This window comes from Zophobas morio, unplaced genomic scaffold (assembly GCF_036711695.1).
Source record: "Zophobas morio isolate AGI-343-1 ecotype UQ-CSIRO unplaced genomic scaffold, CSIRO_AGI_Zmor_V1 ptg000012l, whole genome shotgun sequence".
Lineage (NCBI taxonomy): Eukaryota > Metazoa > Arthropoda > Insecta > Coleoptera > Tenebrionidae > Zophobas > Zophobas morio.
In genome coordinates this window covers 22,013,201-22,033,813 of record NW_026972117.1, presented here as the reverse complement: position 1 = coordinate 22,033,813, position 20,613 = coordinate 22,013,201, and the positions used below count along the sequence as shown (strand labels likewise).

Sequence of the window (20,613 nt, the reverse complement as noted above, 5' to 3'; positions counted from 1 at the left end):
TGACGATAATAACTTTACGAATAACACATGGGCACTGCTGTAATTCAACTTAACCTCAAATTCTCACGTTTGCTTTTCCGCTTTGTTTTGGTGTTGCTTTGTGGTTTATGATCGATGATCGAATAGTAAAGAATAAAAATCAATCCTTTAACACTTTAGCTGTGGTAGTCTACAAACTGTAATATTATTATGGTACGGTCCTATTGTCACAAAGTTAAATACCCCGACAAAGACGGTCAGAATGAGGATAATAAAGACCATTCCGCACGGGTGGATCTTTGGGTTTGGGTATCGCACGAGTTTGGAGTGTGTAAACAGTAGTTTACTAATCCATTTCTAAGCACAAAAAATTCTAAAAAAAAAAACATCAGATTTATAAATTAGTCATAGAAGTTAAGAAGGTTTGCAGTATTCGAGAAATCTGTAGACAGCTCTCAACATTCTGTGACAAATTTTTTAGGTGACCATCAATGATAACCAAGACAAAAGACAACTAGCATCATATTCCATCCTTGAGGAAATACAAGCATAAACCATCAGCAAGAAGAAATTGTATTTGATCCCACAATGAAAATAAGATCCCTTTAAATACATACTAATATTTTACAACTTTAGTCAAAGAACCCAATCCGTAAAACTCTAAAACCATAAATTATACAGGTACGACCGCCAAAAACCGCACCGTCTGTTTGGGGCAACACAGGAAATTCTGCTAGCACGCGACCTGGCTTACAAGTTTACAAGGACCCTAATGCGAAAAGCCGATTCGACATTGTCAACCAAATGATCCTAATTATGGCATAAAGTTTTATTAGTATGCATTTAAAGTGATCTTACAATACTGATGAGGGCGAACAAAATGAAGCCGCCACAAATTTGAAAAAAAAATGGCTCCTCTGCATTAAAAATAGCAAGTGAATTGCTTCAGGTTCCTTATCCAAGTGTACCAACAGTTTTAGAAAAATTTCGAACTGTTATGATAACCTCAATGCATTAAAACAAATAAACATAAGTAATGCCAGTAACAGTGAAGAAGCTAAATAATATCCTATGAAAATGATCTGACAACTTATATTTTTTTCTGTATGTATCTACGACATCCAGCTTTCTTTTAATGGCATTATACATTTGCATTTTCCAGAGCTTGTTTTTCTGAATTCATTAACGTATCATACTTTAGTCACCCGTACGATCTATGAATCGAACGCATCATGTTACGAAAACACATTTGTTTATATTTGGTCTGAAGTGCAATTGTCCTTGTAAAAAATTGGTCTAAAGAGTTTAGACAGTACTTCCCTCGCTGTCGGGAACGTGACGACTGCAAGCCTATTATGTCTTTTTTCGTATTACATTTTTGTAATTCTTCATTTAATCAATAAAATTAATTGACTCAGTCATTAATTTATTTCAGACAACCTGTATAAGCAAATCTAAAAAATATTAATGCAGTGATAAATCACAAGTATAGACTCATCACTCATTATTATTTACACATTTAAGCATTTTTTCAGCAACATTTTGCGGTGGCGTCATCAAATTTTTACGGGGGATGAGCAAATACATTTTGATCCAAATTTTACCATGCTTATGATAATTTTAAAACATGTCCAAGATTTCAAAGCAATCGGTTTTGTAGTTCCTGATTAAATCAATAAAATAAATTCACGCATTCACTAATTTTTTTGAGTCACCCAGTATATGCAAATCCAAAAAATTGGTCTAAAGAGTTTAGACAGTACTTCCCTCGCTGTCGGAAACGTGACGATTGCATGCCTATTATGTTTTTTTTCGCAGTGGGTGTCAAAGAATTCGGTTTTGTAGTTCCTAAGTAAATCAATAAAATAAATTTACGCATTCATTAATTTTTTTAAGTCACCCTGTACATGCAAATCCAAAGAATATGAATGGAGTGATAGATCACAAGTACAGACTCATTATATTTTGTACATTTTAGATATGATTTATTCGGCAAACTTTTGAGCTGACGTCATCAAGTTTTTGGAGGGGATAAGCAAATGTATTTTGACTAAACATTTATTATGCTCTGTATTACCTTAAAACATCTGCAATATTTCAAAGCATTCGGTTTTGTAGTTCCTGATTAAATCAATAAAATAAATTTACGCATTCATTAATTTTTTTGAGTCACCCTGTATATGCAAATCCAAAAAATATCAATGGAGTGATAAATCACAAGTACAGACTCTTCATATTTTGTACAGTTTAGATAGGATTTATTCGGCAAACTTCATCAAACGTCATCAATTTTTTGGAGGGGATAAGCAAATGTATTTTGACTAAACGTTTATTATGCTCTTTATAACCTTAAAACATCTGCAAGATTTCAAAGCATTCGGTTTTGTAGTTCCTGATTAACTCAATAAAATAAATTCACGCATTCATTAATTTTTTGAGTCACTCTGTATACGCAAATCGAAAAAATTTGAATGGAATGATAAATCACAAGACGAGACTCACACATATTTTGTACATTTTAGATAGGATTTAATCAGCAAAATGTTGTGGTGACGTCATAAATTTGTTAGGGGGGACGACCAAATACATTTCGATCAAAAATTTACCATGCTTATGATAATTTTAAAATATCTTCAAGATTTCAAAGCATTCGGTTTTGTAGTTCCTGAGTAAATCAGTAAAATAAATTTACGCATTCATTATTTTTTTGAGTCACCCTGTATATGCAAATCCAAAAAATATGAATGGAGTGATAGATCACAAGTACAGACTCATCATATTTTGTACATTTTAGATATGAATTATTCGACAAACTTTTGAGCTGACGTCATCAATTTTTTGGAGGGGATAAGCAAATATATTTTGACTAAACAATTATTATGCTCTTTATAACCTTAAAACATCTGCAAGATTTCAAAGCATTCAGTTTTGTAGTTCCTGAGTAAATCAGTAAAATAAATTTACGCTTTCATTAATTTTTTTGAGTCACCCTGTATATGCAAATTCAAAAAATATTAATGGAGTGATAGATCACAAGTACAGACTCATCATATTTTGTACATTTTAGATATGATTTATTTGGCAAACTTTTGAGCTGACGTCATCAATTTTTTGGAGGGTATAAGTAAATATATTTTGATTAAAAATTTATCATGCTTGTCATAACTGTAAACCATCTGCAAGATTTCAAAGCATTCGGTTTTGCAGATTCAAAATTAAATTGCAAAATGTTATACATATATACAATTTAGATTTTTTTTTCAAAAATATGGACGTTTCAGGTAAAAACTCAATTCGGAGTCATACACTACATGTGTAGGTCACTGTTATTTCATACAATTTAAAACCCATTTACTATGTACAATTTTGAACTGACGTTATCGCATTAGTGGTGGGGATGATTAGACAAATTTTGGTTAGCGTTTTACCATATACATGATATTCCTAATATAAGTACAAAATTTCGCAGCAATCGGTCCAGTACTTTCGGAGATTATCTGTCTAATAAAAATCCGGGACTTCAGACAGATGGACAGACAGACGGAAACGGGAGACCTATTTCTTCGTCCTGTAGGGGTCTGCAATCCGAACTGAACTTGAACACATGCATCTACTTCCAAAAATGACGCAAGATCTTTCTGCATACATATGTTGTATGGAATATTTTGAAATTTTTTAAAATTGCGATATTTCAAAGCACTGAATTAATTAACTAATTCTGAAGAAACGGATGAAGTTATCGGAGACCCAAAATCTACAAGAAAAAGTATTTGGTTAAATGTCGAAAATCGTCGAAAATGGGTCGAAATTTGCATGAGAAAAATTTCATTTTTGAAAAATTTTCCTAAAAATTCTGAAAAAATTCAGGGATATATATCCCGACGTGCTGATTCCAAAAATAAACCATGTTTATGGTAACGGAGCAATATTTTCGGAAAATTCGCTGTGAAATTCGAATTTTTGTTGTGTATGAAGTTGTTATTCAATTCCCTTTCAGATTTTTGCGAAAATTGATGAACCGAACAAATCGTTAATCCGAACACACCTTTAATTAGGATTATCGAAGTTCTACTGTACACTATACGTGTAATGAAAAGAACCAAATGTCATCCATGTTATGTGAAAAAGAGTATACTAGCTAAAATTTTATAATTTTTTTTTTGTTTAGAACGAATTTCTGGTAGATAGGTCAAATCACACAAAAATTGACCCCCCTTGAACGAAAACCTGTATCCGCGCCTGATTTCATTAATTATAATATCATGCATTTCGAAAATATTTCCTTAATTTGTGTTGTTTATCATTAATTTCATTTTCTTTACAACGTTTCGAAGGTAAAAAATCAATATCAAGTTTACCATAAACTTTGTCAAAATAGACAAAAAATCCTATTTGCGATAAATTACATGCAATCCTTATTATAGTAATCAATCAAAAAAATTGGTCGAAGGTTACTTCGACAGAACTTCCCTCACCCTTGATGTACTGTACAGTTCAACAAATCGCGCTTCTTTGAAAAATTATACAAAAATTTTTGTTTTCTGATAACCTTTATATAGTAAAAACCAGTGGTGTAAACTGTAAATGACACCTCGAACCCCGTGCGCCGCAGGAGCGCAAATTCCAAGGGGATATGCAGACAATATGAAATGTATTCAAACCAAATAGCCAACGGAAAGAGTGTCTTATTACCAGTGTACTTGTTTAACTTTGATTGTTTATGTTTATACATCGGAAGAATGTCACGTAGAAATTTGTTTAATTTGAATGCGTTGTCTCCTCAAAACAGAAAACAAAAATTATTAATTAAACCACAATGGAACAAAATGTTTTGAATATGATTATTATTATTCTTATTTGATCATAATTAAATAAAAACGTGGAGATTCTCACATTTTCTAGAAAATGAGGTTCTTAATTTGATCAATAAAAAATTGGTCGAAAGCTACAAATATGTATAATTAAAAAAAAGCCTAAACTCTGTAAAATAAAAACCAGAGGAATAAGTAACACCCCTTGTCCTTCAGCACTAGGTAATAGCAATCTGAAGCTCAAGTGTTTATTTATGTTTATACATCGAAAGAATGTCACGTAGAAATTAGTTTGATTTGAATGACTTTTATCTTCTCAAAACAGGACTAAAATTATTAATTAAACCACAATCGCAGTAGTAGCGCAAGGTCGCCGTTCTCTCCGATACACCCACTGCCCCACGGAGACGTACAAACCGTGTTGGAAATAAAACGTTATTATACCTTGCAAATGCTTTACATATACATTATAAGTATATTAGTATATTTTTGTGTAACACTCATATCATTTTAAAATACCATGCACTAAAATGACGTCATCAAATTCTTGGTGGGGATGATTACCCGAATTTTGGACAGGATTTTGGATATTTAAAATTTTATGATGGTATACCTGACTGCCAATGTGCCATTTATAACACCAAGTCATTAGCTGTCATCGTCTCAACCAATCAACATGTTTGTTGAGTGCTCATGTCAAAATTGACAATAAATTGTAAACTAATTTATGTACTACCTATTTGCTAATAATTCAGAACAGCTAACACAAAAATTTACTTCAATCATCAATAGTCACTTTTAATCATACGATTAAAAGAAGACAGCTATGAAATTAATTATTCAGAGACTTTAGGCGATCTTTGAAACGGATTTGAGTGTTTGTCAAATAAGAAAATTTCAAGAAAATAAAAAAAATATTTCCTTGAATGAATCCAGGTTTGACAGTCATGACGTGAAGAAAATAGGTTTATCTGATAGCAGGAGGTACCGCTCTTTAGATACCCCTCCTTTGTAAATCATAATCCTCCAGGTTGGTGCCAAAAATATTCAAAAATGCTTCAGCGGACTACCACAAGGACATTCTTTTGGAGAACAGCTATCGACTTCTTTACCGCCAATGTCGGCTATTAATAGTTATGGACAATGCTACATACCCATTCAGGGCAAGTCGATAAAAAGCAAACACACCAACACGCAAAGATAACATAATTATTAAATACATTAAAGACAGCAATACCGATAATCCGGAAGGAAAAGTAACAAAAAATGACCTATCGAATATTGTCAAAGGATTAAAATTCCTCCTAAATATGTTATAGATAAATTCTATATAGCCGATATGGTACCATCTAAAAAGAAAAATAAGAAAAAATACTACAACGCCAAGATTAAGCAATAAAGTCATTGATCAGGCAAAAAGTGTTCAAAATTGGTCAAAACTTGTGGAAAACCTGCATTCGTCACCCAACTGAAGTTCAAAATTCTTATGTATCATCGGAGTTTCAAGAATTTATTTTTAATATGAATGATGACTAGCGACATTTTGAGGACGATTTTGATACTGCAAATAGTGACTTAGACTAGTATTTCAGTAATCTATTTAATTTTACATGAAACTTAAAGCCTTTATGGTTGCGGTAAACTTACGCACTTATCAGAAAGTGGAAGGTGTTTGGCAGTTTTCTGTTCATGAGACTTGGAATGAATTCCGTGAACAATTCCTGTTTATCTTGTGAACTGTGCATGTATAGAAAAAGAAAATTAAGTAGTAGATCGAAATTCAAGAGAAGTCCCGAAAATATTAAGAATATAAGACTTACTTGACAAGTTGGAATTAATCGATATCGAAAATAGAAGTATTTGCCACCAATTTTTGTTTGTGAACATCATTGGTGAACATCGAAGGTGAAAACCCATTTTGATATTTACAGTTGTCATTTTATTTGAAATGTCAGGACCATGCAGATTAAAAGTCAACGATGACTCGACTGAAATCATTTTTGATCACCCGATATATAAGTTAAAATGAGAAAATATTAAATTGACGGTGAGACGAGTTCACAGTTGCATAGCGAAACTGTACAGCTGTAGCGTGTTTACACTTTATAATTTATTCTTTTTTCTACTCTACAAGATTGAATAAATATTACTTACATTATTCATATGTGTTTAGGTGTAACACACTTATTTATACTACGTTGTATATATTTTCATTTGTGTAAACTGATTTTAAATACGCTGTGAACACTTCTAGTTATATCCAAGTTAACTAAAGTAGATATTATTGTACTCAGCCAGCGTCTCGTTGCCAGCAAACTCACACTAGTAAGAAATAAGGCTTTTATTCGAGTTGTAACGTAAATGACTATAATGCCCTCATCATCAGTCTGTTTAAACAATAAAAATACTAATTAAAAAACATTTTTACAACACCTACTATTCAATCTATTAAAATTTCACTACTACAACAACAACTTATACATAAGCGTAGATAAAAACTTCCTCTAAGCAATGGTGATTAAAATAACGATCTTTCAAGCTTAGTAAAGTTTAACTAATTGGTAATTAATAGTAATCCCTTCCAAGCCAAGTCAACAAAGCGAGTATAAATAGGCGTTCTAAAACCTTTGAACAGCAAAATTTTGCAGTGATGGCAATACATACGACTTGATTAACCCAGTGGGGTGTCCCATTTTCACCAGACTGCAGCAGCTGATTGTGATATCGGATATCCTAAATGAAAAACTGACTCATCATTATGTAAAGTAATTCTTATTATCGCTTAAAAACAGACCACTTTAAAGAAAATATCTCACAATTATGGAGACTCATCCTCGTTTTTCCTATGTACTTTTTATCCGAATAAGTGATCTTAAATAACGACTCCTATTAATTTCCTTCACATATCGTACTATTTAATCTCTAAATTATTCCTAAATTCAGGTGTTAATCACCAACAACGTGTAGTACCTGCAAGTTAACGTTATCTAATGATTTTAATTAACGTTAAAAGCCACGAAATTATAATTTATGTCCTCTTAATTAAAACCCATTTTTAACACAAACAAGTTTTGTTCTACCTGATCAAATAGCAAGCTATAAAGTTTACCTTCAGAATCCTTTCTAAGGTCTAAATGTGATACCACAAATATTTTCCAAGGGTGCTCCTAAATATTCGGGGGATAATCATGATGCACAATGACGCAATTTCCGGTTGTTTGACGTTGCAATTTAGAGCGAACGTTAAGACACAAACTCATTTACCTAAATTACGCCAAGCCATCATTTAAACATCCGCTCTCCCCATATTTTCACTAATGTTTGATTGTAACAATTTCCTCAAGAAATCAAGACCATTGTAAAATTTCTACCTGAATGGTCATAAATGCTAAACTTAATTCTATGGCAACTAAATCTTGGCACGAAAATTCAAGGAATTTATTTATTTATATATTCAAATAAAATGTGAAACACCCTGAATTTATATCGTTTATATGTAATACCAAAAAAATGTAAGAACTCAAACAGTACAAAATACCAAAAAATTATAAAATTTTCTTCTATAGTTTTGAATCTTTTTCATTTCGGCATGCATGTGGACTTATAAATTATATAGGCATATTATTTTACACATTTTAACCAAGCAAAATTTTCAGCTGACGTCATTAAAATTTTAGTGGGGACAACACACACATATTTGTTAGTGTTATAAAATATAAACTTCACAGTAATTTACTAATTTTGGCTCATATTAATTATAACTCTAAACAGCAAATAATGCGTTAAAATTTCACGTTGTTTAATAAAAGCCGTTGCATAATAACGCATGAAAAAATAATCCTTCTTTGGCTAATTTAGCAATTCGCCCACGGCCGTGTTCACCATAACTTTTAGATCTAATTTTCTATAATCGATTACAACCTAATCATTTATGGAAAACCTTTGAGACTTGAAGTAAATTGCAAAACGCCACCACATGGCCCCCAACACACTCTTACTAAGAAATATTATTTCCCCACGGACAACCAAAGAAACATTCAATTGGATTGCCAGTGCGTGACCCTAAAACACTCTCTGCACAAAAAATAATAAGAATCGAAACACCATATAATCACCTGCCACTTTCACTTAAAAAGCAATTCCGAACTAAACTTCCACTACTGCTTTAATGTCGAACTTCGGCAATTATGAACAAAATTCGAAACGTCAATACTTGGTCGGAAAGGAAATGAAGAAGTTACGCCCAAATTCCGCTACAAGACCGGTACATTTCCGTCAAAATTTAAACATAGACGCCCTCACATCAAGTTCGTTGACATGAAGCTTATTCAATGGACATTATTAATATTAGAACAGTTTCGTACAACGTTTTCAATCGAACGTTTTATTGTTGCGTCAAAGATATAAATTCTTAATGAAAATCGATAACATAACAATTAAAATATTCATGCAGATTGGTCCAAAGTCCACGATTAAAGACGGAAAGTAATCAATGCTGATAAAATATCTATAGTTATATGTAATGTACTAGTCGAAGAACGAAAATAAATTTCGTGTTACCTTTTTACGACACTCATATAATATACATAAGTGCCGCAGTGATTACTTAGAACAGTTTCTCAACTTTTTCGTCTGGCGTCGCTTCATCGACAATATTAATGGTTTCTTTCCTTCACTCAAGCTTTCAGAACGAATTTGACTCAGCTGAAATTTATTATCAAATGATTGCTTAGTTCTTGTAATAATGGCACCTTTCACGCTTGACATTTAGTTGTAAATCTGCCACCAAAATAACACTTTTTTTCTGGAATTAAAACAACAGCTTTACAAATATATGAGACAGGAAAACATATGATTTACGCTGTGATCGAAAATATAAGGAAACCATCCATTAGTTTTTTTTTTAACATACAAATTTGAAATTTTTAGGTTGAACCTCACAAATTGTAGTTTACAAAAAGATGGCACTCGTAAATTTTCCAGTGCTGCATGCTATCCTTGCCCAGAGTAATACACTGCATTGATCAATTCATTATTATTCTTCATTTCATTATATGAAAATGTTATCCTCTAGTTTTGATGAGATTTTTTTCGCATTACGACCCTTTATACATTCAGTCAAAACCGCAGCCTATATTGTCGTTAACCACAAACACAGTGGTCGGAGTCGACAATGCGGTATTTAAATACGTAAACGCATATGATAAATTAATGTCCATCGATTTGTGACCCTTCAATTAAATTGTGTTAGTTTTGAAAACCTGGTAGGATTTAAACCTGTTTTTCCTTTTAACAAAAGCATTTCACTATCAGTCGATGCTATCATAACTACGAAAACATGTATATTCAAAAAATTAAAAAATAATAAGGTGTATTTATTTCATTCTCAGTTGATAAAAAAACTGTATTAACTTAAAAAATGAAAATTAAATGAAATGAAGGGCTACCATCATTTTACGACATTTCAAACATTTCGCAGTCACCCTGTATACTAAAATAACTTCTTTTGAAACAGATCTTGTTGGTTATAAAGTAAAGTGTGACTGCGTTATTTCATTTTTTTATATTCATAATTTTATTTTTTTAATCAACTGTAAACGAAACATACATCTAAGTGTTACAAAAAAAAATGGGAATTTGCCTTCCCCACCGTAAGCAACGGAAGTATTACAATAGGGTCCATCCGACATTTTCGGGTTTTCTCGGACTCCGAGAGTACGAAAAAGTCGGTTTCGGGTTCCCTTCTTTACAGACAATCTCCGAAACTACTAGACCAATTGTAGTCAAATTTTATGTATATGAAAAGAATATCGTTCAGATGATACAACTCTAACTAAAATTAGTCTAATCATCTCTAGCAACAATGTGATCACGTCCGCTCACATTTTTTTTAGTAAAGGCCATTCAAATTTTATAAAATAACATACTCCTATACTTGTAGTTCATGAATTTGCCTTTTATTATCGGAATCCAGATTTTCGCACTATATCTAGTACAAACGGCACGTGAAACATTACCTGAGTAGGTTATAGGCTGGCTTCCCCAACTTGTAACCTGAAACTCGTGCGTCCCAACTGCTAATGTTTTTTTTTCTAAACCTGTAACTCTTATTACCTTGATTTTTTAATTTACAGAGGTTTTCACAAAAAAAGTTGTAATTTTTATAGAAGATCGGGACATTTTCCAATGGGAAAACTGACTCAATTGTGCCCTTTATCAATGCATTCATATTTTGGAGCAACTGTTTCACCAGATTTCCTTGCCCTTCGCGCCAGACCAAATTATAAATAAACGAGTTAACATAAAGTGTTCGAATCGAGAATGGTATGGATGATTAACATATGATAAAATAAAATTTAACAAAATAGAATTTTATAATCTTTCAAAGAAGCGGGATTTGTTGGACTGTACTTCAAGGATGAAAGAGTGCTGTCGAAATATAAATAAGTAAGTTCAACCGTTGTTTTTTTTTATTTTGTAGTTTAATTTTTAACAAACAATTATTTGTATAAATTAAATTTTATTAAAAGACGGTGTATTCAAAAACAAGCGATGAATTCAGAAAAAGTTTTATGAATTAAATTGACAAAAACTACTTCTTACTATAGATGTTTGACTATACCTATGTATTACAAAATTAAAATATATATATACACACAAGTCACATTTTCAGAATTCAAAAATAAAAAAACAAAAAAAAGTGTTTAGGTAATAGTTCCCTCGCCCTCAGAAGCGTGACCCAGTACAGGCTTTTTTCTCATTCTTTAATGATTTTATATATTCTCATGAAATATTTTTATAAAAAATATAGGTGGATTAATAGACCACATGTACAGGCGATGAACATTATTTTAAACATTTTAAACCAGATTTACTTAACAAACTTTGGAGGTGACGTCATCAAAATTTTGATGGGAATGGATAGGTCTGTTAGGCTGGTGATAATACCTTAGAGGTAAATTTCTAAGCAATTAGTTTAGCAGTTTCTAAGATATTTTGTAAAATTTTGTTTCCCAATTTTTTTTTTCAAAAAATGAAAAATTTTGCTTTACAATTTTTAATTTTTTCCAAAAATTTGCAAATGCTGGATTAAAACTTAGTTTAAAAAATGTTTCTCACGAAAAATAATTGTTAAAATGTTATGGTTAAAGTGTTGAAAAAAATTGGTCCAAAGTTGTTTCGACAAAACTTCCCTTGCGCATGAAGTACAATAAAATCTGTATTCCCAAAATTTTCTGGGGAAATGGAGTGAGTCATTCCTGATTTAATAAATTTTATTCGACAAAATTTTGAAATGACGTCAATTTTTTGGGGGAATATTCAGATATATTTTACACGTTTTTTATGCTAACAATAACTTTAAAACGTCTGCAAAATTTCAAGGTATTCAGTATTATAATTCTTGATTTTGTCATTAAACTAAATTGACTGATTCATTAATATTTTTGAGCCACCCTGTATAGCCAAATCTAAAAAATATGAATGAAATGATAAATTACAAGTACGGACCGATCATATTTTGCACATTTAGATAGGATTTATCCCGCAAAATTTTGAGATGACGTCATCAATTTTTTGAGATTGATAAACAGATACATTTTGGTTAAAAAGTTACCATGTTTACAACAACCTCAAAAAGGTCTGCAACATTTCAAAGTATTCAGTTTTGCAATTCTTGATTTAATCAATAAAATACAATGACTCAATCATTAATTTTTTGAGACACCCTGTATAACCAATCTAAAAGATATATGCAGTGATAATTCACAAGTATAAACTCATCATATTTTGCACATCTAAGATAGGATTTATTCAGCAATATTTTGAGATGACGTCCTCAATTAGGGGAGATGAGCAAAAACATTTTGATCAAAAATTTACAATGCTTATGATAACTTTAAAACATCTCCAAGATTTCAAAGTTTTGCAGTTCCTGATTAAATGAATAAAGTAAATTCACGCATTCAATTTTCACTTTTTTTAAGTCACCCTGTATAAGCGAATCCAAAAAATATCAATGAAATTATAAATCACAAGTCAAAACTCATCATACTCTGCACATTTTAGTTAGAATTTATGCGGAAAAAAATTTGAGTTGACGTCATCAATTTTTTGGAGGGGACAACCATATATTTTGACTAAAAATGTATTATGCTCTTCATAACTTTAAAACATCTGCAAGAATTCAAAGCATTTGGTTCGGCAGATTCAAAATTAAATTGCGAAATGTTGTCTATAATTTTGATTTTTTTTTTCCAAAAATCTGTACGTTTCGGGTAAAAACTCAATACGGATTAATAAACTACATGTGTAGGACTTTGTTGTTTTATACAATTTAAAACCAATTTACTATGTATAACTTTAAAGTGACGTCATCACATTATTGGTGGCGATGATTAGACAAATTTTGGTTGGCGTTTTACCATCTACATGATATTCCTAATATCAATACAAAATTCGAGCACAATAGGCCGAGTACTTTCGAAGATTACATATCTAATACAGACAGACAGACAGACGGACGGACAGATGGAAAAATATGATTCAAGTGAAAAAATTTTGATATTTGTATATTTTTAATTAGCCGGATCGGATGCCATGTCTACGACAACTCTAAAGCATTTACAAAACTTAAGAGCTAGAGTTAAATTTGTTAGGACACATTTTCAAATTTTCTGTGCAATTTAGATTTTTTCCATAAATTTAAATATGTGTAAGGTAAATAAGAGCATACATTTAAAACCATATAATATCATAAGTTCATAAAACGTACATATAATTTGCTTAGAAACGTTTTGAGATGACATTATCGAATTGCTGACAGAAATAAATACACAAATACTGTTTATTATTTAAATATCCACACGATAGCGGCAATTCTGAATCAAACTTGTTAAATTTAAAGGGTATTAAATTGCAAATTTCCATAGTAACCAGTTAAATTCGTAAATCTGATTGGCTGTTTATTTTTTAAAAACCTTTAAATTTTAACATGTTTGATTCAGAATTGACCCTGATAGCCTGAAAGTACACCAACTGACAGCAATCGGTCCAGCAGTTGCAGTGATTACATAACTAAAAAACTACTGTCAACAGACGACAGATAGAGGGAACCGGAGGACCTACTCTTTCATGTACTAGGGATTATGAAACGTGTAGAAAACATTCACTTACGATTGAGATGTAAAAGAACAAAAACAGAAGCAGTAAATAAAAAATAAGAATTAAATTTTATATAAAAAAAGAACAATTAACGCGTTTCTAATTTAAAATTAACAATAATTGTCAGGATAATTAAAGAAGTCGAAGTCTGGTTTAGACGAATAATAATAGAAATTCATTAATTTAATATATATTTTTTTAACATGCATACACAAACCTGTAATTCCTATAAAAAAATTCCGATTATTAAAGATTTTCACAATCACTCCACTTACTAATTAAAAAATGTAAAATAAAATATTAAAGTACATATATGTGTTTAGTATTGCAATAGGTAGTCACATGGTGAAATACTGAAAAATGCAAACACTGACACAGATAAATTCGACCAGACAACGTAAAAATTCACAATTTATTAATAGATAAGTTGATAAAAATGAAACGACTGGATAATCAATTTTTAATCGATCACCTCTTAAAAATACACTTCTCTAAATACGCCCGCCTGCTGTGAAATTTCCAGTCTGAATATTAATAGTGATAACATTTTTTATATCTTCATAATAATCAATTATCGATTTAGTTAAACTATTAATTTGTAAAAATATTGTCCAATATTGTCAAATGATACCAAATATTTCTACGATTAAAATAATTAAGTATTTGATTCCCTTGTTAACTCAGCTATCACGAGAACGATTTTTCTCTTCCACACTACACTATTTTCGCAAATTTATCGAACATTCTCTCATATAGCAACGTATTTTTTATTAACAACGCAGCAATTTGGAGCACGAAACTGAAACTACCCACCTCAAAGAAATTAAATCAAAGAATCGTGTGTGACAGAACAAAAGAAGCATGAAGAAGTGACCACATTCTTTACGACATAATCGATGGACACGAAACGAACCGCGAATAAACGGCAATGCCTAAAGACAAACATGCCTAAACCACGGGAGTGGTTGATACGATTTGGATAAAATAAAATAGAAAGGAAACCGACCCACAAAAAACCACGACACATATCGATCATCCCGCATAAACGCTAGCTTGAATAATTGTCGACCTCCTTGGAGGATTGAAAAAGGCAACATTCAAATGACAACATGAAAAGATCTCGACACTTCAATCTAAATACAGAGCGACACGGAACGGAAAAAAGATTCTTGAAGGATTTAATGATAAAAAATGACGACAAGACCACAAGTGCTTTTAACCGAGCGTATCAAGCATGAAATTAAAAAAATGGCCAAGGATGGAAATATTTAAGGCTTGTCCGCAAGATTCTGTACGGTTTATCAACGCAGTTATTTGTATTAGTATTACATAATAATTATGAAACTCGCTTAGATAAAGAAGAGAGTTTGCCCTGTACAATTCACTGCACTACAAATTCTGCACTGCTGCGCAAAAATTGCACACAAGGTAGCCGACTACAAGAGTCTCTTATAGTAACGAGAGATGAAATTCTTGTCAACTCTGGGTTTCTACACTTTGGTCCAACAAGCAACCCTTTTTTAAGAGAGTTCATCAAAGGGGACATACAGCTTACAGAAAATGCTTTTGTCGTCTTTAAAACAAGGCCTGGATTTTTTGCAAAATCTCGCATCCAATGTCCTTTAGGATTCGCGTATTTTGTCTAATTGTCTCATTTCTTTGATATTTCGATGTTAATGGTTGTTGCGAGTGACACCTTATTTAGAATTGCTTACAAAAAATGATCAAAAAAAGTAGAATATAGTACTGTTGCTGTTAGTATTACACTTCACCTCTTACAATTATTGTTACATGTTGGTGACGTCACTACAAAATTTTGTAATGGAAACATTCACTTGAAACATGCGAATAGCATGCTTCTTTATATTTACTTTACTACACAGATATCTTAATTTTAACTTATAGAGGTTATCATAAAAAATAAATAAAATTCGCAAAATCGAATTTAATATTTTCAAGCGTTTGGAGTATGAATCATTTTTACATTTTTTGATCACCCTGTATAACAAAAACCGAGCAATGTTTTCTGGGCCAAACTTGGCTGGTGTAAACGTCGATTTGCTTTATTTATTTGCAGACTATTTAAAAAACCTAAATCTTATTATAGTATACATCAACATGTTAGCACAGATTCGCCAGTGTTAAAGTCATTATCGTCTCATCATTACAACGCGTGCAACTCTGTCCAAATAAACTAAATGGAAGCAGACACAAGCAAGCCGCAAGCGCTCATAAAAATTCAAAGAGTGACCGCAAAACCAAATAAAAAAGGAAAAAATAAACGCCACATGAATTGCTTAAACTTAAAGACGTTTAGTACTTTTAAGGTCCTGGATGTGTTTGTGTCACTTTTAAATTGTCTATTCTTGTCTGTGCGTGTCTACAGACATAACTTACACGTCGAAAAATATTCAGTTTTACGAATTCTATCGACTAAAGCACACTATGAGATACATTCGCGACAGCAAATTGTGTTGAAAAATTAAAGAAACAATAAACACTTTTCGAAATAGTTGTTAACTAATCGTTCCAACACGATGTGCACATGCAACTGCACACTAATAAGTTACATAATATAAATTATTTTTTGTTAACAAACTGTTTTATTTCACAGAGTTTGGAATGTACCAATTGGGGCGAAAAAACTATGTAAACAATTTAATTTAAGGCATATACCTTGGCTATGTACAAAATACTTTCCTGTAGAAAAATTAATGAACGAAAAAAGTGCCACTATGGAACTTAAAATTGAGTACATTGCACTAAATATCGTGACCAATTTTTCCTGCTTTAGAAACAACTGCTTAAAAGCGAAATTTAATATTCATTTCCTGTGAAAGGTGCCTTCCACGCTATTTTACATTGAAAACAGGTGGGAAAATACAATGCGATTTGGGAACCGACCTCAAACAATTGATGGCAATTATAATTTTCAAATTCGTCGCCTTTCTACGTCCTATGTTTGATTCAAATGACTACACAAAATTCGCAGAAAACAATTTATGTCGAGTATTTGGCCACGAGGATTTTTCTCGCAGTATTTATTATGGTCTGAATTTTGACACCACATCAACAGAAAAAGTGTGATGAGAAACATGAAAATTCATGAGTTTTATCAGTTTGTGGATATATTACAAAAAAAAAGATAGGTACGTGTATGGCGCAGACATAAAAGTAAAATGGCTTTCGTAAACTTCTCTTGTAAAGCAAAACCAATTTTATATCTTATAGCGGACGGATTTTTACTTCCAGAGCGGATCTTATGAAAAACGTCATCAACTTTTTAATGCGGAAAACTGTTATTAGTTATCTACTACATTTAAAAAACAAAAATCATAGATTTATTGACCAGTTTATGCGATGGGTCAATTCATAATGTATGTATGATTTAACATTAAACATTAAGTTACCATAAAAAAATCATTCTATAATTACTTTGTATAATATCTCTCGTACATAAATTTTAAAACTGATTCATCATTTAAACACTATTATACGTCATCAATTTCTTGAAGATAATACCCCACTGCACCATGGAGATGTACAAACCGTGTCGGGAATAAAACGTTATTATACCTTGCAAATGTTTTTGCGAAAATTTGAACGTTTAGCGAAAAAACAAAGTGGATTCGTACACTATAAGTATATAACTATATTTTTGTGTAACATTCAAATCATTTTAGAATACCGTTCATTGAAATGACATCATCCAATCGTTGGTGGGGATGGTTAGCATTTAACCATCGACATGATATTTCTAATATACATACAAAATTTGACAACAATCGGTCCAGCAGTTTCGGAGATTACGTGTCTAATAAAAATGGATACACACAGACAGACAAACAGACAGACAGGCGGAAGCGAGAGACTACTTTTTTCGTACTGTAGGGGTCATGAAACGTCGAAAAAACATAAAAGTGGCAATTCGTCCGATGGATTCGCTTACGCTCGGGAAGTAAAAATTAAGACGGATTCATAAATCCCGGATGTAGGTGATGTATGTTATTTCATAAAATTTAAGTAGGATTTACTTTGCAAAATTTTGCCACCAAATTGTACGTGGGGATGATCAGCCAAATTTTCGTTAAATCTGAATCTACACCATATTCCTAAAATACATGTAATTTGCTTTAACTGGATATATCTGGTGAAACTAGATTCTACTTGTTTCGTTATATACATTTATTCATATATTCACAATAATCAGTTCAGTAGTTTCTGATATTACATATCTGTGTAATAAAATCCACAACATACGATAAACAAGCGACGGGAAACAACTTTTTAATACTCCTGAGGTTACGAAGCGTTGAAAAAACATGAAATTACAAAACTTAAATTTCAAAAGTCGTGAAAATAAAAGCAAAACACAAAATATGCAACATTACTTCTGCATATTAGGAAGATTTCATCTAGTATATTAAGAGCCCTCTGGTCACAACGTCTAACGGATTAATATCAACTTAAGAAATTATAAAGTAGTACACAGTAATGCAAAATCTTTGATCCAATAAGGCTGTAATGCATAATACATAAAACATTAAATTTTTTGTATTTCTGCAGCGAAGTATTTTAATTGTTGAATTTTTTTTTCTAGAGAACGTGATTTTTTAACACTTTTTATTTTAGTTATGTGTTATTTTCATATCGTCGGCAGCGAATAATTTTCAAAAAAAAATATTACAGAAAAAAAATTAAACCTTTAGTAGCACCTACGTTAGGTTTTTATATCATGAAAATTTATGACCTTTTGTAAATCGTGAAAATGATTAGGAAAATGGAGTTCATCGAAGGTCAATAATACTACCATTTATTACATGAACTTCACTAATAATAATGCTTTACTGTTTTCATACTGAATGTTTTGATCTTTTATTTATTACTAATGGATTTAATTTGACAAAATGTTTCACTCCAACATGTTATAAACCTGCTGAATTTTTAATATGTACTGGAAGTTTGGAACAAATATATATGACAAAATAAAAAAAAAACAAATATCTGCAAACAAAGGAACAGGTAATCCATAGGATTTAACGAAAAGCATTTATACCTCGAACTGCCGTCCCTTTGTCCCTTGTTCGGTGAATCTGCGACAAATTCTCGGAAACCCTACTCAATAGGTAACAAGATTCGACCTGTCATTTTGCTGACTCAAACGTCACCGAAACGTCAAATCCCATAACTTTTTATAGCCGATATCAATAGCATTTAAACAAACACTTGAAGTAATTTTTTTATTATCATGATCATTGTCAAACTTTCAAGCCGTTGTTAAAAAGAGGTTACAAAAGATGATTTCCAGTATCTTCTCTTTTATGTCTCTTTTATACGAACACAATGGAGGTCTAATCAAAATAAATAGACGAACAGGAGACATCAGGGCCAAAGTGATTAAACCAAAGTTGTTAACCTGTAATGACGTCATTAAAAAAACAATCCGCTGTGTATATTTATCCAAAGTTTGCTGAAACCAGCTCTGAATTTACTTAAAAAAAAAGACAACTAGACGACCTTTCACTCGACTGAAACCAATTGACCACTGGCAATTACATTAACTTTCGTGCATTTTTTCAGCGTCCGCGACCCCTAAGCCGTAATTTTCTTAATTGCACCAAGAAAGTAGAGAAAGAGAATCGGCTTTATTTATTAGAAATCGAGACGGCTGGGCTAGGGGAGACTCAGCGGGGGACAAAACGGCCGAGAATCGAGGACAGAGATGCACAATCGACATGAATGAACTCGCTCCGTCGGCCTTTGAACCACCGGAACTACCCCCGTAGACAGTTTTTTACGCCTCGCTCAAAAAAATCAAATCATCTCCTGTCAATTCTGTCAAGTTCGCAGCAAATCACCAATTTTCCTCACATCAAGTACGTTGCGATTTTGCCGAATGACAATCGGCAAACAAAGCCCACTACGATTAGTCGTGATAACACATGTCACACGACAACAATAATAAAAGTAACGAGATTTTCGGATGATTCATACCGCTGTGTTCTGTGAAAATGTTGGAGACAGTCTGCCGTCCATCTTTCACTATCCTGGGTCTGCTCCTGGCCGTCCTGATAGAATGGGTTCCAACGTTAACACTTCTTTCCTTGGTGTTCTGGGCGCCCATGTCTACTCATACCCTCCCAGATTGTCACTTAATCCCTCTCTGACGTATGAACACACACATAAATGCACACACTCACTCACCGAAGGGTGGCGAATTCGAAAACAAAACGTCGAACCTACATAATATTCAAACACATCAAGCACGGAACGTCAAAGAATAGTTTGTAAGTAATTCGACATTTTAATATTGATTAAGAACCGACGTTTTGCCAATTATTCGGTCTACATCAACCCCACTAACAGTCTAATCCGCCATATTTAAGAAGTTCGTCTGTCTTTTTCTAACTTCAACGCAGCCGTCTTTGTCTGACGTGTGCATTTCGATCGGGTAGTACGACATATCGACGGCAGAGGCAGCACTGAAGATTCACTCTTGCATTTAAGTAGAAACCGATAACACGAATTTAAAATAAATGATAAAAATTTCAAGTAAAAGTCATTTTCGTTTTTTAGATAAACCAAAATTAGCTTGTTTTAAAATTTTATTACTCAAGTTGTTCAATGTTGCTGGTAGGCAACCAGTTATACACAGGTTGTC

General features: G+C 32.2%; 1 protein-coding gene across 5 annotated transcripts in view; it reads right to left on the bottom strand.

Annotated features, from left to right (window-relative positions):
* LOC135128011 (tyrosine-protein kinase Abl) overlaps positions 1-20,341 on the bottom strand; it is a 111,829-nt gene extending 91,488 nt beyond the window's left edge. For all 5 annotated transcript variants that reach the window (XM_064054789.1, XM_064054791.1, XM_064054790.1 and 2 more), the window contains exon 1: positions 19,947-20,341. In XM_064054789.1, the coding sequence (XP_063910859.1) occupies positions 19,947-20,076 (130 nt within the window). In that variant the 5' untranslated portion in view covers positions 20,077-20,341. The remainder of the gene's footprint in view (positions 1-19,946) is intronic.
* Between the last annotated feature and the right edge of the window lie 272 nt (positions 20,342-20,613).